General features: G+C 36.7%; 1 protein-coding gene across 2 annotated transcripts in view; it reads left to right on the top strand.

The window, feature by feature from the left end:
* DHX29 (DExH-box helicase 29) overlaps window positions 1-21,793 on the top strand; it is a 45,268-nt gene that overhangs the window by 20,795 nt on the left and 2,680 nt on the right. Inside the window, exons 11-25 of one of the 2 annotated variants that reach the window (XM_015085578.3) lie at window positions 671-1,276; window positions 2,959-3,102; window positions 9,634-9,810; window positions 10,447-10,587; window positions 11,882-12,026; window positions 12,163-12,280; window positions 12,887-12,971; window positions 14,689-14,777; window positions 15,646-15,774; window positions 15,862-15,937; window positions 16,673-16,834; window positions 17,963-18,099; window positions 18,504-18,597; window positions 20,233-20,535; window positions 21,454-21,585. In XM_015085578.3, the coding sequence (XP_014941064.1) occupies window positions 671-1,276; window positions 2,959-3,102; window positions 9,634-9,810; window positions 10,447-10,587; window positions 11,882-12,026; window positions 12,163-12,280; window positions 12,887-12,971; window positions 14,689-14,777; window positions 15,646-15,774; window positions 15,862-15,937; window positions 16,673-16,834; window positions 17,963-18,099; window positions 18,504-18,597; window positions 20,233-20,535; window positions 21,454-21,585 (2,538 nt within the window). Of the gene's footprint in view, window positions 1-670; window positions 1,277-2,958; window positions 3,103-9,633; window positions 9,811-10,446; window positions 10,588-11,881; window positions 12,027-12,162; window positions 12,281-12,886; window positions 12,972-14,688; window positions 14,778-15,645; window positions 15,775-15,861; window positions 15,938-16,672; window positions 16,898-17,962; window positions 18,100-18,503; window positions 18,598-20,232; window positions 20,536-21,453; window positions 21,586-21,793 lie in introns of both variants that reach the window. The other variant, XM_015085577.3, reaches the window with a different exon arrangement.

The following is a 21,793-nucleotide window of genomic DNA, read 5'->3' as shown; positions in this document are numbered from 1 at the left end:
AACTCCAAACGATAGTTCTTTTCCAGCTTCTGCCAGTAAAAATTTGTAATGTCTTTATTTCACCTATTTTGCAAAAAGGGATCATAAGCTAAGCTTAATTGATAGAAGTAACTCTCAGTGTTATAGAGATAATTGTGGGCTCTTTTATGACGCAGAATTAGGACAACTTAGATTCACTTCACTGTAGTTTATTTTAAATATTTGACCTGTAATATCATTTACCTGCCAGCATCTCAGAGGGAATTTTCTTTCAGAAATGCTTTATGGATCACCTACATATTTACATAGTACCACTGCAGGAATAAATAATAAAAATATACTCAGTAGTTTGCTCCAGGAATGAGCACTTTTCATGTATTAAAAGTTTACTTTAGAGTGTGTCTGTAAGGGAGATATTAGGCCCATTTTACCAACGTAGAATCTGAGACACAGAGAGGTTATTTGTTGAAGGTCACACAGTAAGTTTAGAAGCCTGAATATGATATGCTGTTTATAAATTTGCATCATATGCATGTGTATCTTATATTAAAATAGTAACTAAGAGACAAATTACATTTTAAGAGGAAAATAGCTATCCTTCTAAGTTCCAGCCTTTTGAATTTTAATATTAAGTAATTAGTGAAAATAACATACTGGTGTTTTGTTTTGTTTTTTTTTTTTTCCTTTATAGTCTGTGCACCAGTTACTTCCTCCCACTTACCGAGATGTTTGGTTGGAGTGGAGTGATGCAGAAAAGAAAAAGGAAGAATTAAATAAAATGGAAACCAATAAGCCACGTGATCTTTTTATTGCCAAACTTCTGAACAAATTGAAACAGCAGCAGCAGCAGCAGCAACATTCTGAAAATAAGAGAGAAAACTCTGAAGATCCTGAGGAATCTTGGGAAAATTTAGTTTCTGATGAGGATTTTTCTGCACTGTCCTTGGAATCAGAAAAGGCAGAAGATTTGGAACCTGTTAGAGCCCTCTTTAGGAAGTTGCAAAGCACACCTAAGTACCAGAGACTTCTAAAGGAAAGGCAGCAGTTACCAGTGTTCAAGCATAGGAATTCAATTGTTGAAACTCTTAAAAGGCACCGGGTAGTGGTTGTGGCAGGTGAAACGGGGAGTGGCAAGAGTACTCAAGTACCACATTTCCTCTTGGAAGATTTGCTTCTAAATGAGTGGGGAGCTACTAAGTGTAACATTGTCTGCACCCAGCCCCGAAGAATCTCAGCAGTGAGTTTAGCCACAAGAGTATGTGATGAGTTGGGCTGTGAAAATGGACCTGGAGGAAGGGTAAGATGTCGTTCAACTCCATCTCAGTGAGTGGTGACATTACTCATCTGTGCTCTTGGGATCCAAATGAAACCTGTACAGTGTATGAGTTTTGACACTGCTACTGGCTATTCAGTAGCAGAATAACTGCAAAATATAGAAATTAATAAAATTGTTTAGAACCAAATATGAATTCCAGGTTGATACAACTCAGCTTAATTACACTTTGAATTGTTCTTTCTAGAGATGGTATTTAACATTTTTTTAAATGTTTTTTTAATTTATTTTTGGGAGAGAGAGACAGAGTATGAGTGAGGAGGGGCAGAGAGAGAGGGAGACTGAGAATCTGAACCAGGCTCCAGGCTCCGAGCTGTCAGCACAGAGCCCGACATGGGGCTTGAACTCACAAATCACGAAATCATGACCTGAGCTGGAGTCAGACGCTTAACCAAGTGAGCCACCCAGGCACCCCTAACATTTTTGCCTCTGTCTTTAAGATAGGTAACCCTTCACTAAAAATTTTTGTGAAACATGGTATGGATTTCTCTCATGGAATGTAAGAAGAAAAAAAGACATAATTTCTATCTTATAAGGAACTTATGTTAAGAGAATAACAGACATGTACATACATGGCAAATAAAAGAATGACCTTAGGAGGGAGCCTGGCTGGCTCACTTGGTAGAGCTTGTGACTCTTGATCTCAGGGTTGTGAGTTCAAGCCCCACATGGGGTGCAGACATTACATACATACATACAAAAAATTATTTTAAAAATAACTGAAGAAATAAAAAATGTGATGAGAATAGAAGTCACCTCAAGATTCCCATGAGGCACCACTGGTATGAGACCAGTTGCTCTTTAACAGTGGCAGCTTTTATGAAATCTTGACAGAAAAGTAGACGAAATTGTAGGAACTGCTCTAAATTTTTGTCCTGAGTACCTCAATATTTTGTTGCAAGATAATTTAATTAGAATACAATAATCAATCTTTGATGGTACCTGGAGTGAACAGCTTTTGTCTCAACACTTTGAAGAGATCAAAAGTTTTTCTTGTTTAAAGTTAGCAAACCAGAGGCACCTGAGTGGCTCAGTTGGTTGGGCATCTAACTTCAGCTTGGGTCATGATTTCACAGTTCATGAGTTCGAGCCCTGTGTCAGGCTCTGTGCTGACAGCTTAGAGCCTGGAGCCTGCTTCGGACTCTGTGTGTCTCCCTCTCTCTCTGCCCCTTTCCTGCTCACGCTCTGTCTCTCAAAAATAAATAAACATTAAAAAAAAAATTTTTTTAAGTTAGCAGAACAAATTTTATAGTTTTATACAATTGAAGATATTGGGATAATAATTTTAGTTAATTTGGGACACCTGGGTGGCTCAGTCATTTAAGCATCCGACTTTGGCTCAGGTCATGATCCCACTGTTGGTGAGTTCGAGCCCCGCATCAGGCTCTGTGCTGAAAGTTCAGAGCCTGGAGCCTGCTTTGGACTCTGTGTCTCCCTGTCTCTCTGCCCCTCCCCCGCTCACATTCTGTCTCTCTCTCTCAAAAATAAATAAAAAAACGTTAAATTTTTTTTTTTTAATTTCACTAACTAGATTTCCTTAAACTGCCCTACTTAGTAGCAGGATCAGCACCTGTGCTTCATTTCTTAGCTCTTGTTTCCCAGATCACTTATGAGAATCTTATTTCAACCTTATGTTCTCCCTATAGAGTTCTTTGTGTGGATATCAGATCCGGATGGAATCTCGAGCTAGTGAATCTACAAGGTTACTCTATTGTACAACAGGAGTTTTGCTAAGGAAACTTCAGGAAGATGGTCTCCTAACCAATGTGTCTCATGTTATTGTAGACGAGGTGAGTATATTCTGTAGTCGTGTTCAGATAAATTCTCAACAGTTTCACGTTAAAAGGATGCTATTTCTAATACTACCTAACATTTTCTTCATGCTTATTAAATGCCCCTGTGTATATAATTATTTAATTTTCTCTAACAAATATGTCTCATGTTAATTGTTTTAATACCATATGGCATTTGCTATATGCTTCTGGCTGTATATATATATATAAATTCATTTAACCTTTCCTGAAATCCAGTGAAGTAGATACTATTATCTCCTTTGACAGTTGCTCTGAGGCACAATGAGGTTAAAATACTATGTGTAAGTTCACACAGCCAGTAATTTCTGCAACTTGGAGGTTCAAACTGAGGCCATCTGGATGCAGTCTGTGGTGTGTATACTGCCTCTTAACTACATTTGGTTGTTAAAGGATTTTCCTTAATTCGTACTAAAAAAACCCAAGAAATCTTCATCATTTACTCTATAGATATATCCCTCCTTGAATCAGATTTTTTTTAATGTTTATTTTTGAGAGAGAGGAGCAGAGAGAAAGGGAGACAGAGAATCTCAAGCAGGTCCCACCTTGTCGGTGCAGAACCCAATGCGGGGCTTGAACTTACAAATGGTGAGATTATGACCTGAGCAGAAATCAAGAGTTGTATGTCCTTGGATCGAATTTTAATGCACACTTAAATTGAATCTTTAAATTGAAAATTTCCCCTTAGAATTATTATTAATTTTTTTTGAGAGAGAGAGAGAGAGAGAGAGAGAAAGAGAGAGAGCCTGTAAGCAAGGGAGGGCAGATAGCAGGAGAAGGAGAACCCCAAGTGGGCTCCTTGCTCTTAGCAGCAAAGCCCAACTCAGGGCTTGATCCCACGAACTGTGAAACTACGACCTGAGCTGAGATGAAGAGTCACACACTTAACCGAATGAGCTACCCATGTGCCCCTCCCATTAGAATTATTTTAAATGGTGCAGTAGCCTACCACATGTAAACTGATTTGCTTTGTACATAATTTTGTCAAGAAGAAATAAGATACATAGCATTTCTATTATACAAGAACTATTTAAAAAATTTTCCCTGATGTAAAGTTTTTATGAATGTCTGTTAATTCACTAAATTCAGAAGGCAGTATTAAAGTTCAGTCATTCATTGATTTTTAATTAGTAGACTACATATAGATTGTTCGGTCATTTTCCTCCTTTTGCTTAGAAAATGGTACAAATAGGGGCGCCTGGATGGCTCATTCAAATGTCCGACTTTGTCTCAGGTCATGATCTCATGGTTCGTGAGTTTGAGTCTCGCATTGGGCTCTGAACTGACAGTGTGGAGCCTGCCTGGAATTCTCTCTTCCCCCCTTCATTCTGCCCCTCCCCGGCTCATGCTCTCATACATATGCACTCTCTCTAAAATAAATAAACTTAAGGGGCGCCTGGGTGGCTCAGTTGGTTAAGTGTCTGACTTCAGCTCAGGTCACGATCTCGTGGTCCGTGAGTTCAAGCCCCGTGTCGGGCTCTGAGATGATGGCTCAGAGCCTGGAGACTGCTTCTGATTCTGTGTCTCCCTCTCTCTCGGCCCCTCCCCCATTCATGTTCTGTCTCTGTCTCAAAAAAAAATAAAAAAATAAATAAAGGTAAACTTTAAAAAAAATAAACTTTAAAAGAAAATATTACAAATATAGCAAGATACAAAAATGAAAATAAAAACCTATAATCTCATATCCCAGAAAAAAAAATCACGGTTGACATTGAATATACATATTTATATGTATATATATTTAATAATATGAATGTATCTCTTGTTACAGTCTTTAAAATTTGATCGCCTGATATAAGTATGGCTACTCCAGTTTTCTTCTGACATCCATTAGCATGATAGACGGTTCTCCATCCCCTTACTTTCAGTCTGCAGGTGTCTTTAAGTCTAAAATGAGTCTCTTATAGGCAGCATATAGATGAGTCTTGTTTTCTTATTCTGATACCCTTTGTCTTTTGATTGGAGAATTTAGTCCGTTTACATTTACAGTGATTATTGAAAGACAAAAATTTAGTGCCCTTGTGTTGCCTGTAGAACTGGCATTTCTAATGATATTCTCTAGTCCTTTCTAGTCTTTTGGTGTGTTTTTGTTTTGTTTCTTCTCCAAAGAGTCCCCCCACCTTAGGGGCGCCTGGGTGGCTCTGTCGGTTTAGCGTCTGACTTCAGCTCAGGTCATGATCTCATGGTTCACAAATTTGAGCCCCATGTTGGGCTCTGCTGACATCTCAAAGCCTGGAGCCTGCCTGCTTCAGATTTTGTCTCCCTCTCTCTCTGCTCCTTCCCCGCTCATGATCTCTCTTTCTTTCTCAAAAATAAACATTTTAAAAAATGTAAAGAAAAAAAAGAGCCCCCCCCCCCCCTTAAATTTTCTTGCAGGGCTGGCTCAGTAGTCACAAAATCCTTTAGTTGTTGTTTGGGAAACTCTTTATCTCTCCTTCTATTTTGAATGACAGCCTTGCTGTTATAAACAATTCTTGCCTGGACATTTTTGCGATTCCGCACTTTGAATATATCCTGTCACTTCTTTCTGGCCTGCTAAGTTTCTGTGGACAGATCTGCTACAAACCTGATCTGTCTTCCCTTGTAGGTTGAGGAGTTTTTTTCCCCTTGCTGCATTCATGATTTTTTCCATGTCTGTGTATTTTGTGAATTTGACTATGATATGGGATGGTGATGGTCAGCTTTGTTGAATCTAATGGGAGTTCTCTTTGCCTCTTGGATTTTGATATCTGTGACCTTTCCCAAACTAGGAAAGTTTTCAGCTATAATTTGCTTATGTAAACCTCCTGCCCCTTTTTGTCTCTCTTCATTTTCTGGCACTCCTATGATACAATGTTACTCTTTAATAAATCACTGAGTTCTGTACATCTTGTATCATGATCTTTAGACTTTGTTTCCCTCTTTTTTTTCTGCTTCATGATTTTCCATAATTTTATATTCTGTATCACCGATTGGGTGCTCTACTTCATCCATCCTCACCATCACAGCATCCATTTGCAATTGCATTTTGGTTATTGCATTTTTAATTTTGGCCTGACCAGGTTTTAGTTTTTTTATTTCTGTAGAAAGGGAGTCTCTGGTGTCTTCTATACTTTTTTCATCCCTAGCTAGTATTCTTGTAATCGTGATTTTAAATTCTAGTCCACACATCATACTTATATCTATGTTGATTAAATCCCTGGCTGTCATTTCTTCCTGTTTTTTCTTGTCCGGTAAAATCCTCCATTGTATCATTTTGGAGGAAAAAAAAATTAATAAATTTAAAAATTAAAAATAAAATATTAAAAAAACAAAAAAAATAAAGGAAGCTAGATCCTAGGTGTGTTTTGGTCTACTTGTTGAGAGAAGCTTGATAGAAAAGAGAAAGGAAAAAAAGTTTAAAAAAATTAATTAAAAAAATAAAATACAAAAATAGAATTAAAAATTTTTTAATTAAAAAAATTTTGCTCTTTCTGTATCCAAGAAAGAGAAAGAAAAGAAAGGAAAAAGAAAACCGAAGGAAAAACAGAAGGAAAGAAAATGAACAACAAGCAAACAGCGTGAAACTTGAATGAAGTTACATCCATTTTACCTAGAACTGAAATCTTGCAGCACGTTATATAGTCCAGTCCGTAAGCTAAGCAGGTAGAAGGGATCTGTTCTGGTCTTCTAAGGGATGTCCCTGGAGGGTGCGGCTGGGTGTAATGGCTCCCTTCTCCACTTGGTAGTGCTGCTTAGCTCACTGGGGTCATCTGTGCATGGTGAAAATGGCTTTCCCCAGCTCTCTAGTCTCTGGTGCGTGAGTTTCATGCCCTCAATCACCCCTTTGTCTCAAGCTGCCATCCACTCCCCGCCTTTACCCTGTGTCCAAGCTATCTGATTGCCAGGTGGTGCCTCCCTCCGGAGTTTTATCTCAGATGGAGCTGTGTTTCAAAAATCCACCGCTCGGACCCATGCTGATTCTCTGGAGGAGGGTCTCATTGAACAACAGCCTGGTGCTGTCTTGTCCCAGAAAATGTTCATGTGATCGCACAGCAGCAGAGGCTCTGAGTTTATGGTAAATCACAACACATAGCTAGTGCCAGGTTTTGCTGTATTCCTGTCTTTGTTCCAATATCAGTAAACATGGCAGCTCTCCAGGATCCACCAGGACTTTGGCCTGGAGGGAAGCTGCATGGCCTCTACCACAGGCACTCCAAACAGGGGAACCGCTTCTCCTTATGTGGCACATGGACCCCTCAGACTGTGCTGCATGCTCCTGGGGATTCCCCCTACTTCCTCATCAGAGCGCCGCCAGGCTCTAAGCTCTGAAACTTTAGACTCTGTGCTCCACTGTTTATAGAAGCCTGGTGGTATTGAAACCCTCTCCTTCCTCCCCATCAATAGTTTTGGGGAACAGATTTCTTGTCCAGTCCCCTGCAAGTGTTTTCACTCTTTATCTCTTTCTCTCCAGCTACTCTTAAAGGGAGTGCTTTGCTTGCGTGATCCCAGTGTGCTGCAGTCTTCCTCCTTTTTCTTTCTGTTGTCTCTGCAAAAACAGCTCCCTACCCTCCATGGCTCTGTGGCTTTTCTCTCCCCCCATTCACCTCTCTGCACCACATACCTGCCAAGTTCTCTGGCTCAAATTAGGCAGATTTTTGCATTAATTCTCAGATCACTTTCCAGGTGTTCAAAATGGCTTGATGCTAATCTAGCTATGTTTCATGGATGAGACAAACTCAGGGTCCCCATAGTGCTACACCATATTGTCACTATCAGAAATACATATTTTTTCATGTTATTTGCTTTATGTCTGACTTATTTCACTTAGCATAATAATCTCTTCATTCATCCATGTTGTTGCAGATGGTAAGATTGCATTCTGTTTTATGGCTGAGTAATATTTCATTGTATATTCCATTGTATATATACCATATCTTCTTTATCCATTCATCTAGGGATGGACACTTGGTCTGCTTCCATATCTTGGCCCTCGTTAATAATGCTGCTGTAAACATGGGTGCATGTATTTTTTCGCATTAGTGTCGTTGTTTTCTTTGGGTAAACTCCCAGTAATAGAATTATTGGATCATTCTGTATTTCTGTTTATAATTTTTTGATGAACTTCAGACTCTTTTCCATAGTGGTTGCCCAGTTTACATTCCCCAAAAAAGCGCATGAATATTCCCTTTTCTTCCCATCCTCACCGACACTTATCTTTTTAATTCTTGCTATTTTCAGTGTTTTGAGGTGGTATCTCATTGTTTTGATTTGCGTTTCCCTGATGATGAGTGATGTTGAGCATCTTTTCATATATCTGTTGGCCATTTATATGTCTTAATTGAAAAAATGTCTACTCAGGTCCTCTGCCCACTTTTTAATTGTGTGTTTTTGGTGTTGAGTTGTTTTAGTTCTTTATGTATTTTGGATATTCACCCCTTCTTGGATATATCATTTGCAGGTATCTCTTCCCATTATTAAGTTGCCTTTCTTTTGTTGATGGTTTCCTTCACTGTGCAAAAGGCTTTTATTTTGGTGTCGTCCCAATAGTTTATTTTTGCTTTTGTTTCCCTTGCCTGAAGAGACATAATCCATAAAAATATGTTGCTAAGACCAATGTCCATGAGATTACTGCCTATGTTTTCTTTTAGGAGTTTTATGGTTTCAGGTCTCACATTTAGAATTTTAATCCATTTTATTTTGTGTTTGGTGTAAGAAGGTGGTCTAGTTTTCCCAACACCATTTATTGAAAAGACTGTCTTTTCCCTATTATATATTCTTGCCTCAGAGTGAACCCTCATTGAAAAGCCAGATCAACTTCAGGAAGCTGTTCTTTCATGCTTTAGTATTAGCATTCTGTTACATGATTTACTGAATTGTGCTTAAGTGTAATACTGTTAACATCTTGAACAATCTGGTAAAAACAAAGAAAAAGCTCAGTGAAATTCATCATGTTAAATATAAGGATGTAACAGATGTTGGAACAGAGTTCATTATGCTATTCAGGACTCAGACTACATGATTCCTCTGTGTAAAAAATTTTTTAAATTATTTTTAGAGAGAGAGAGAACATGTGAGCAGGGCAGAGAGAGAGAACCTTAATCAGGCTCTGTGCTCAGCACAGAGCCCAGCACAGGGCGTGATCCCACAACCCTGGGATCATGACTTGAGCCGAAATTAAGAGCTGGATGCTCAACCAAATGAGCTACCCAGGTGCCCCTTATTTTTTGTAAAGATTTTTAAGTAATCTCTAATCTGTATACTTAACGTGGTGCTCAAACTCACAACCCTGAAATCAAGAATCACACACCACCGACTGAGCAAGCCAGGTGCCCCTAACGTGTTTTCATCACTGACCCAACACATTAGGATAAAGTCTCAGGGACTTGCACAGCAGATTACCAAGTACCTCATTTGAAACATACAGCTTCTCTCTCCCTCCTCATGTGCTGACTATGAATATGAACTTTTAGTAGATTTGAGTGTCTGATTATTTTAGCCTCTTAGTAGCCCTTAGGTATGATTCAGTTTTTTTGTTCCATTTTATACTAGGTTCATGAAAGAAGCGTCCAGTCAGACTTCTTACTAATTATCTTGAAGGAAATTTTACAGAAACGCTCTGATCTACACTTGATTCTAATGAGTGCCACTGTAGACAGTGAAAAGTTTTCCACGTATTTCACACACTGCCCTATTCTTAGAATTTCAGGAAGAAGCTATCCTGTGGAGGTAAGTTTTCTTTAAAACACCTATATGAACAGAAACTACATTCCTACCAGGGAGTTTCACCAGAAGACAGGCTCTAGTCATCTGAGCCCATACCTATTCCTACAGTACTGCAGGTCAAGAGAGAACTTGGAGATGGCTCAGGAATCAGATAGCTAGTGCTGCCTGGATTGAGGGTGGGGAGGCTGGAAGGGACAATTCTGCTGAAAGATACACCTGAGAAGTATAGAACGTAAAACACACTTCTGTGTCCAAACCATTATATCCAGATTGAAGGTGGCAGTAAGGAACTCCTTTTTCACCCAACTCTCAAATTTAGGCTTGTTTTTGAAGCTTCCTTTCTGCTTATTCTATTAATGTTTGTTCTTTGGGTTCAGCTCATAAAGACTGCTCTTTTAACCAGTTTTCACAAATAAAAAATATACACCATAATGTAATTTGTCCAGAGACTTCTAGGTACAAACTCATCTATATCAACAAAGTTTTCCATTCCCAAATAATGCAGAAAGAAGCTTTTCTCATAATATTCTAAATTAACATTTGGTAACATTCAAAAGACAATGATCCCATTGTTCTCTTTAAAATGGTATTTACCGAAATGGATTTGAATTTACCATTCATATACCTTAATCTATGTAGGTTTTTCATCTTGAAGATATAATAGAAGAAACAGGATTTGTACTGGAGAAAGACTCAGAATATTGTCAGAAATTTCTGGAGGAGGAAGAAGAAATAACCATTAATGTTACAAGCAAAGCAGGGGGAATAAAAAAGTACCAGGTAAAAAGAAAACATTTTCAAAGACATCTGATAGTGATATCTAAAGTATAACATTCCATGAGAGGTTTAAAATCATATGGCTGGCACAGTGAATTCAAGTATAATTTGGGAGAAGAGGAAGAGATAGGATTTTGAGCAAAATTTAAAATAATCTTCAGTCTTTGGTTTACGGTATTTTATCTTCTTTCACTATTTTGGCCCTATAGATACCCGTAAAAAAATCAAGGAGCATGTAAATAAGAGGCAACCTTTACTGCTTCAGAGCAATGATCACTTATTTAGGAGTAAATTTGTAATGATTTTCTGTATTTTATCTGAACATCTTACATGTTGAGGGTGGGGCAGGCCCAAAGTCGAGATCGATCCTTGCCATTGGTTCTCTCAGCAGCTGTCCTGGTACAAGCCAACCCGAGCTATATAGAGAAGCTGTCTAGGGCAAGCACAGTTCTTCCTAGATAGTTTCAGTGACATGTTTGTTTTTAGAGCTGTCATAAAACCACATTAGCCTGCATTTTAGCCAGTGTTACTATATCCAGTATTTTTATTGTATCCACAATATTTCATGCTTATATCCAATCTGATGGAAACACAAAGTTACTTTGTCTTCTAGTTAAGCAGATAAATCAAGGAAGCAAAAACTAAAATCTTTCCCTAAAACTCCAGAGTTAGAAATTAGAAACTAAAGACTTCAGAAAATTAAAGGTATTTCAAAAGAGGTGACTGGACTTTAGCAACCGAAGTAGAATCTAATAGGAATGAGGCAGGTATAAACTACTTATTAAAGTTATGACCTCTCTTGACCTGCTTCTTAGTTGCCACAGAACAGTGCATACACTGTTCTGTTTTTCTTCCATTCTTCTTTAATTTAGTATGTACATGAAAAGATAAAAAGTTTTGCTGTACTTAAGGATGTTGAATGAAATTAAACGTGAAATATAAAAAAAAATTAAGTTTATTTTGAGAGAGAGAAAGAGAAACATTGTGAGTGGGGGAGGGACAGAGAGAGAGAATCTCAAGCAGGCTATGCACTGTCAGCACAGAGCCCGACTTGGAGCTTGATCTCACAAACCATGAGATGATGACCTGAGCCGAAACGAAGTCAGACACTTAATCGACTGTGCCACCCAGGCACCCCATGAGATGTGAAAATTTTTAATACTTTTTAATACTTACTAAAAATTGTACCCTTGCTGTATTTTAACAAAATAATAATAAGGGCAGATTTGCATCCTTCTTTGTCTTATAAAAATATTTAATATTTTTGTTCACCATTTTCTGATTGTGTTTCTTTTAGGAATATATACCAGTTCAGACTGGATCAAGTGCTGATTTAAATCCATTTTACCAAAAGTATAGTAGCCGCACTCAGCATGCTATTCTCTACATGAATCCTCATAAAATCAACCTTGATCTCATTTTGGAACTTCTTATATATTTAGGTATGTATCTTTTACTAATCTGACCCTATTTGTTTTGATAAAACTTTTCTAACTGGAAACATTTTATTAACATGTTATATGCTATTCCTTACCTTTTTTCTTATGTTGAATATTGTTATCTTTTAAAAAATTTCAGACAGAAGTCCCCAATTCAGAAATGTTGAAGGAGCAGTGTTGATCTTTTTACCAGGCCTCGCTCATATTCAACAGCTGTATGATCTCCTGTCAACTGACAGAAGATTTTTTTCTGAACGGTAACCACAGATCTTCATTATATTCCAAGTAGTTTTAAAATTAAAAAGTGTTTTGTATATTAAAACTCTTAGAATTCTCAGTCTTTTTACCTTTAATTAAAATTGTCTAAAGTGAAGTAAGATTTTTAACATTTCTATTATAGCATTAAATGTACTAAAAATTTTAGGAATGCTTTCTGCTTTTGTTCTGTATCTTTAATTCATTAAACAGAGGGAATCCTGTGGTTCAGAATAAGATAGTGACTCACCTCCCCAACCCACTGGATAGTGCAAAACCCCTACAGAGTGCAACTTATTCAGATATAGGTATTCAGCTGTTTACTGTATCTGTTTTGATACAGCTTATTACTGCTATCATGGTTATCACTGCAGTATCCAAGCATATTTTGAAAATTCTTCAAACCTTATATTCCATATAAATTCATATTATTTTCTCTTTGATGAATGTATGTGGTTTCATTGTACCATTCTCAGAACTTAGGTGTTTAAATTTTTTCATAATAAAAAATTTTTTGAATTGCTTTCTATTTGCAAATAAATTTTGTTATTCTTTGCAGTGTCTTCTAAAGAGAAACTCTTGCTAAGAACTATGATTTTAACTTTCAGATATAAAGTGATAGCTCTGCATTCTATTCTTTCAACTCAAGACCAAGCTGCAGCATTCACACTTCCTCCTCCTGGAGTCAGGAAGGTAAAATTCAGTACAGCAAATTTATGTGTGATCTGTTGAATATTTCATGAAAATGTAATTAAGTGTCTCACAGTTCATGGCAGACTCCAGATGCTCACTAGCTTAACATAATGAGAAAGTGAACCCAATACTTAAGTATTTGAAAATTTATAGTATACATTATTAAAGGGACAAGACTTTTAGGGGAATGACAGTTGAAAAACATGGCATCACTTTCGCTTGTGGGAAGAAAAATCAGTACTTTTCCCATCCTTTTCATGAAAGATGTTGGATGTCAGGAGCTATTTGAATCCTGTACAGATTCATTGTTGTTCTACATGTATTCATCCTGGATTATTTTTTTAATGCATAGACCATTAGGTTAGGAAATAGTCTCAGTATTTTCATTTTCTCCTCTGTTGAGGATTCTGAATGAAGAGATACTTGGTAGACAGTTTCTTAGATTTAGAAGGGGATAAAGGGTACCATATAAGAACTGTAGGGAATACTAGAGCTCCCAGAAAGCCTGGACTGCAGTGCAGGAGCCTGGATTCTGAGGCTGTTCTGATCTGTAACATTTTAGCTTCCCTCAAAGATTTGGTTTAAAGAAAAGAGTTCAACCTCTTAAAAAAAAAAAAAAAATTAGATGCTACTGAGGTAGAATGAGCACCTAGGTCCCATCTAAGTCTGAGAACCCAGTATTATTTCCTAGGTCAAATGAATAAGAGAAACAAGCATTCACTATCAAAATACAGAGTTGATATAGAGCAATATACATTGAATATTTGATGCGGAATTCCCAAAAAGTTTTCTCCAAGAATACAGAAGGGAAAATGCAAAAAGTGCACCATTCAGTCATCACCATTAACAATTTTAGAACGAGAGGGGCAACTGGGTGGCTCATTTGGTTAAGTGTCCTACTCTTGGTTTTCTGCTCAGGTCATGATCTCGCCGTTTGTGAGTTCAAGCCGTGTCAGGCTCCACCTGACAGTGCAGGAACTGCTTAGGATTCTCTCTCTCCCTCTTTTTCTGCTCCTTCCCTGCTTGCTCAATCTCTCAAAAATAAATACATAATAAAAAGAATTTTAAAACTAGAATTGGATCTAACATGGGATGTGGTCACAGGGATAATAAGCCAAGGCAGCAACCCACTTCTCACTGATGTACTATTTTTTCTCCAATAATTTGGAGTGATTGTGCATAGCTGTCTCTATTCTCTGACCCAATTTCCCAGCTACTTAACATCATTTTTAAGATGACTGACTAGAATTAGGGGAATGGTATTTTTGTTGGAATAAAAATCTGTAACTTTAGAGGCACCTGGGTGGCTCAGTCAGTTAAGCGTCCGACTTCGGCTCAGGTCATGATTTCGAGGTCCGTGAGTTCAAGCCCCACGTCAGGCTCTGGGCTGACAGCTCAGAGCCTGGAGCCTGTTTCAGATTCTGTGTCTCCCTCTCTCTCTGACCCTCCCCTGTTCATGCTCTGTCTCTCCCTGTCTCAAAAATAAATAAACATTAAAAAATTAAAAAAAAAAAATCTGTAACTTTAATTGGCAAGCTGAAGTGATGAAACTAATTATAACAAGTTAAAATTACACAGTAACAGCAAGTAGGTGATGGATTTTTATAACTAATGTTGAGATTCACTTTTTAAAATGCATCACCTCAAACTAAAGTTTAAATAATGGCACATTGCTGGAAGTTGTTACCTAATGTTTTGGCTTTTTCTTTATTTTCAGATTGTTTTAGCAACAAATATTGCAGAGACAGGTATCACTATTCCAGATGTTGTATTTGTAATTGACACTGGAAGAACAAAAGAAAATAAGTAAGTTTGAAAAGGGTTTGGGGCTCTTGAATTCTTAGGAGAAATCTCAGAATCATAGAGGGAAAATCCCAATGTCCTAATTCTACCCAAAGCCTCAGAGAAACTATGGGAAACTTTCCAATACCCAAGAGTATCATACCATGTGCTTTCCTATAAGTAATGCCAGTGTTCTGCTTCTTGCAGAAAACTGCTCTCCAAGAAAATTTTCAGAACATAATTTTTTGTAAATTTGTTTGCAAAACAGCTTTACAGAAACAATAATTGTGAGGTTATAACAGTGTGAGTTTTGGAATCAAAGTTGGATTTAAATCTCAGATCTGTAATCTTTACCAAGTAATAATACCATTAAATATAATCATCAGTTCCCTCATTTGTAAATGGGGAGCATGAATATTTTTCATAATTGAACGTACCTGTTATAATAACTGGCACTTAACAGATAACCTTACCTGAATCTTCAGATTCAGATTACTGCTTTTTAAACATTTTAATGTTTATATTGCAAAAACAGAGAAGATCACCTTAGTAGTCTATTGTAATCCATATATACACTGTCCCTGTATTAGGAAAATTCAGCAATATTGGGCAATATTTGACTACCTAGAGGCAGTGGTCAGATTAATTTGGAAAAGGGCAAGTTAAACAAGTTTTTTCCTTGTGCCAGAGTTTTTAATTTGATAGTATGAGGTTTAGTTTGCAGTGTTTGCTAAATTATTTAAATATGAAACATGATTTGGAAAATATTGGTCCACAGTTATGATAGACTATTTTAAGCTGTCTTCAGTGTAATTTTAAGAGTCACATATTTCCCGCTTTTTCAGATTTTAAGTCCTTGATCTAAATATTCTCTCCTAAAACTTTCCTTTAGGTACCATGAAAGCAGTCAGATGAGTTCTTTGGTTGAGACATTTGTCAGTAAAGCAAGTGCTCTGCAGCGCCAGGGCAGAGCTGGGAGGGTCAGAGATGGCTTCTGCTTCCGAATGTACACAAGAGAAAGGTACAACATAGCACTGGAAATTGAAAAACAAATGATTATAGTGTGGCATTTCTGATAATATGTAAAGTGTTTAATATTACTTTTCAGATTTGAAGGTTTTATGGACTATTCTGTCCCTGAAATTTTGCGTGTGCCTCTGGAGGAGTTATGTCTTCATATTATGGTAATTCTAAAGGAACTCAGGTGTTAATGTTTTCACTCTTTGCCCCTTTCTAAAAAAAAAAAAGATGTAAACTTCCCCTCCCCTAGATTTCCAAGCATCTTATTTACTTTTTAGTAAATACCCCTCCCCCATCTTCTTTATAAGTAAACAAACCCACTGTGCTTTAATTCTACCAGAGACACTCATATTTTGTAGACTAAAATACAGTCTCAGTACCTAGACCATTAGTTGTCAACTGGGGGCAGTATTGCTCACCAGGGGATAAGTGGCAATGTTTTCTGACATTTTTGGTTGGCAGAACTGGGAGGAGAGGGAGGCCATGCTATATGGGCATCTAGTAGGTAGAAGCCAGGGAACTGCTAAACATTCTATAGTGCACAGCACAGTCATTTAAAGAATTATATGGCCCCAAATAACAACAGTGTGGAGACTGAGAAACCCTGATGTTGACCAAGGGCTTCCTAGTCTGAAAGATCTATAATACCCTTCAGTTCTTAAGATTTTGACTTCACAAAAATCAGGAATGAAGAAACTAAAATACAGATTAGAAGATCTTGTCCTCATGCCAGCCCTTAACACATACACAGTTTCTCACACACTTGGGATTATAAAAGGATAGCCTTCCTCAGACATTTATCCTCTTTGCTCAAAATTTTACCTAAAGTTAGTTCCAATGTGACCATCTCTTTGGTCAGTTCTAACAACATACTGATTGATCGCTTTTTTAATTTGCAGAAATGCAGTCTTGGTTCTCCTGAAGATTTCCTTGCCAAAGCTTTAGATCCTCCTCAGCTTCAAGTGATCAGCAATGCAATGAATTTACTCCGAAAGATTGGAGCATGTGAACTAAATGAGCCTACACTGACTCCATTGGGCCAGCACCTTGCAGCCCTGCCTGTGAATGTCAAGATTGGCAAGATGCTTATTTTTGGTGCCATATTTGGCTGCCTTGACCCAGTGGTAAAACAAATGATGATCTTGCTTCTTCACTTTAACTATCATTTTGACTGGGGAATTACTAAGTTTGGAAGCAATTCTTAACTTTTAATTTGATTTTTTTTTTTTAATTAATAGAATGTCAGTACTAGCATTAAAACCAGGAGGTCTGAATGCTTGATGAGAATTTTTGAATATTTAATATTTATTTTTAAGATCATAGATATTAATCCATGTACTTAAGTATGCTGGAGGTACTATTTTGTAAATGGGTTTGGCTTTTGCTACCAAAAATCACACTTGAAATATTTATTTGAGTACATAGTAGATGATTCTTAAGGAGCTTTGAATCCCACAGATTTTTTTAAGTAGAATCAAAAACTTTCTCCTTCTCTGTTTCTGGATTATCTCTCTGAGCCAGCAATTACCAGCAGTTCAGTTTTACCTAATTATCTCAAGATTAACCAACTTTGTGCCTCTTTCTGAATCTCTGAGCTCATATGCCTGCTATTCCATTTCAACTTTACAGTTTCATCAGGCTGTGGCCTTTTCTGGGACTACAAATCAATGCTGTTTAAAAACAGAATGAAGACAGTGTAACGTACTCTAGTCTGTTTCTCTACTATTAGAAATACTCACCAGAATTGTGTTGAGCCCAAAAAATAACCTCTGTCATGATAATTAATTTGAAAAGCTGCAACAGTAAGAAATGGGTCATTATACACTCCAAATTATTTTTGAACTATTTAAAGAGCCTTGCAGGCATAGAAATATAGTAGGCCAAAAGTCCAGATATAACTGTGTGACGGACTGTGAATCACTATACACACATACAGGTTTTTATCTCCGATTCTGGTGATGTGACCTCTTTATAAATATGGTATAAAAGTGATATATTTTTTAAATTACATAAAATGAAGTCCAAAGTAATGAATTAAAATTGAATGGTAGCTACTGTAGAACACCATAAGGGTACTAAAGAAACATGCAACTTGAAAGTGGGATTATTTTATGATTTGCTTACTTTTACAAATCAGTCTTCCATGTATACCTCCTTAACGATAAATTTTTTTGGTTATTTATGGATAGGCAACACTAGCTGCGGTGATGACAGAGAAGTCTCCTTTTACTACACCAATTGGTCGAAAAGATGAGGCAGATCTTGCAAAATCAGCTTTGGCTATGGCTGATTCAGACCACCTGACGATCTACAATGCATACCTAGGGTAAAGAAATAATCTGGGTGTTGTCAGTAAATCGATGACCTGAGGCTATTTACTTTAAAAAATTTATCTTTGACTTTCATTAAAAAGATACATCTAAGATTTACACTTATTTTTAGTTACTTCATCTGTCAAGGTATATTTTTATAATCCTTTCTAAATAAGAACAATGTACTTTGTATTATTGTATCTATATTACCTCATATTTGAAGTTAATAATTTACTATTATACATAAAAAAACCAGTATTGCCAAATTCTTATATTCAATTAGTAGCTCCTACAACAATCAAAACCCCTCCTCTTTTTAAATGATTGTACTTTAATTAAAGCTTACTTTGGTTAGTACCTCTGAAAGAGACAGTTTGAAAAGAAAACATGTTGAACTTTGGTCATTTTATTTATCTAGATGGAAGAAGGCCCGGCAAGAAGGAGGCTATCGTTCTGAAATTGCGTATTGCCGGAGGAATTTTCTTAATAGAACATCACTGTTAACCCTAGAAGTAAGTTGTAATACAGCTTTGTAATTCAGGGTTTTTTGGTTGACTGATAGGCTTATTTTAGGAAAATGCCTACAATAGTGCTTGACATATAGTATGGATTTGATTTACTGCATTCATCTATAATTTTTTGTTTTGTTGTTTCTTCCAACAGGTAACTTTTATGTATTACACAGTGATTTAAAGTAGTGTTTAACAATTACAATGTAATAATCATAAAATGCTCCAAGTCTTGTAATCTTTTTTCCTAAGAGCCCTGATTCCTTCTCGTGAGATTCTCGTTTATTTTCCTAAATATTAGCCAGCTACTTAGTTGCAGTGTAGGATGATAGTTATGGAAAGGCATCATACCCTGTGATTGACAGGGTGTATAAAGCAGGTGTATAAAGCTGCTCTTGGGATGGGAAACCTGACAGCTGTGCCCATCACTCAGGCTTTGACTACTGTTGAGGACCAGAATTATTTCTTGGAAGACAGAGTATAGACATGTAGTTAAAATATAAAGACAAGTGACTGCAAAAAGCAGGGCTCCTCCTCAAACACTTAATTTTCATGGTGCTTAGGAAATGGTGTTCATTATACCATTTAAGCGACTACAGGTTTTACTACAGACACACTATAAAAGAATTCAGAAAATAATGTATCTCACAGAATTCCTCTATTCTCTTATTTTAAAGGGTTGAATATTTTATTCTCCTATAACTTAACCCATTATTTTCTGTGCTTCAAAATAATGGCTGGAATAAGAGCAGAGACATCTCTATAAGTGGAATGAATTTTGTCCTTCACAAAAGGATAAAGGGATAAACTGAAGAACAGCTGCCTCTGGGCTCACTGGGATTCAAGATGTGGAGAGCTAACACTCCTATGTCTCCACTCCACCCCACTTCCTTCCAACCTCCCAAGTTGCCTCTCAGCTCCTTCCTTCTGTGAGCCTTTTCTTCACCTTCCCTGGGCTGCATGGTTTTCCATCTCTTCACCTACCCTGTGGTGTTAAGGCAGCTGTTTGTCTTTTTCTCACCTGGAATCAAAGTCTCTTAAGCCCCAAATCAGAAACCCAAAGGAAATCCTAAATGTAAATGTCACCTTTTAATTGCTTATAGCCAGTTTACTTTGACAAATGCTTATCCTTCCTATAGGATTTAAGCTAATGGGCACTTGGTTACTAAACCTAGATAAAGGTTAAATGAAATTGCCATTGTTAGAATTAAGGTGAGACTGCCAGAGGCAAATGAGCAAAGTATTGGCAATCCAGGATCAAGATTCCTCTCCAATTCTTCTTCATTATTTGTTCTGTGTGATCATCCTCATTGAGTAAAATTGTGCAGTTACCACTAAAGTAAATATATGGAACGCAGATGTGCTCAGACACATTTTTTTTGCTCTGCTATTTTAGACATTATGTTTTATGACATCTAAAGTCTGGGAGTAGTGGAAATAGATAACTCTTCAATCCTTGATTTGCCAGTACAATTTTTTTTTCCTCCCTCATTTGATTTGGGCTGTAGGGAACTAAATAATAATTCGGTATCCTATCAATTTTGATAGGAAACAGCAATATATATTAAAGGGGTATTTGTCACTTTTTCTTTTTTACTCAATTCTGATCTTATCTCTTTTCAACATAAACCAATCTAGGATGTAAAGCAGGAGTTAATAAAGTTGGTTAAGGCAGCAGGATTTTCATCATCCACAGCATCTAATGACTGGGAAGGAAACAGAGCCTCACACACACTGTCCTTCCAAGAAATTGCCCTTCTTAAAGCTGTATTGGCTGCTGGACTATATGACAACGTGGGAAAGATCATCTATACAAAATCAGTTGATGTTACAGAAAAATTGGCTTGTATTGTGGAGACAGCCCAAGGCAAAGCTCAAGTACATCCCTCCTCAGTAAATCGAGATTTGCAAACTTATGGATGGCTCTTATACCAAGAGAAGGTAAAATGCTCATTCTTAATGCCACGATTCAGGGTATTCTAGAAGTCAGTCATAACAAGTCAGGATGCCCCAACAAGTTTTTTTTTTTTTTGGTTATCAAACTGAGTTTATACATATTGATTTCAAATATGTACAAAAATATAGTTTTTCATCAAAAAAGCCCTATTTCTTTCACTTAATGAAAGAAAAATATTAAAACTTCTACTCTGACCATTATCTTTCTTACTTGAAATAAGACAATTATAGCAAATAGATATTGTTTAATAATGTATCCATTCCCTAAGATTTCACCAAAAGGTGCTCTCTCAAAAGGGAACAAAGACCTGTTTTATGTGCATTCCAAATAACCATATGGGATAATATAGAACAATATATGCTATAGCAACAGTTTGAGTCACAATGTAACCCAAGATAAGTTAACAGCAAATATTTATAGATTACAGTTAAAACAGTCTTGTAAGTGATAGCTTGCTAAAATAACAAGGATTCATAATTTCAAGGAGTGGCTCCCAAAACTTACATGTAGAGCATGAGAAATTACTAAAGGCCATAGCTAAACACTGGTCTAGAAACTAGACACTTTAAAACAATATTATTTTTGAGCTCATTATTTTGAGCTCATTAACAGCATTGGCATTATAAAATTGTTCATAGTTTCATTTATGTTCAAGAAATATAATTCACCCTTACAATTCATGTTTTAAAATGCCTTTCGATAGTATAAATGCACCAATGGTGAATGTGATTATTATAAAATTGGCAAGTTATGCACACAACAGAATGTAAAGGTAGCTTTACGAAATTTATGATATAAATTTTATAATAGTAAATTATAGAAAAATGCTTACATGGAACATAAATGAACTTCTTACATTTTTAGGCTGTGAAGTTTTTTTTTTTCTCTTTATTCCTGTGCAGGTAAGGTATACCCGAGTATATTTGAGGGAAACTACCCTAATAACCCCTTTTCCAGTTTTACTTTTTGGTGGTGATATAGAAGTTCAACACCGGGAACGTCTTCTTTCTGTTGATGGCTGGATCTATTTTCAGGTACATGCTACAACTGATCTCATAACATTAAAATTTTCTTGTAGTACTTGCAGTACTACTGAGGTGGATTTTTTAAATTTTATTGGAGTTTGCATAATTTCTGCCTACAGTTTGACTTAGAGTGGAAGACCTTATTTTAAATCTGTTGCCTACATTTAATCTGTTACATTTAAATCTGTTACATTTAAATCTGTTACATTTGCCTACA

This window comes from Acinonyx jubatus, chromosome A1 (genome assembly GCF_027475565.1).
Source record: "Acinonyx jubatus isolate Ajub_Pintada_27869175 chromosome A1, VMU_Ajub_asm_v1.0, whole genome shotgun sequence".
NCBI lineage: Eukaryota > Metazoa > Chordata > Mammalia > Carnivora > Felidae > Acinonyx > Acinonyx jubatus.
The sequence above is the reverse complement of the archived record's forward strand: the minus strand, read 5'-3'. Positions and strand labels throughout refer to the sequence as shown.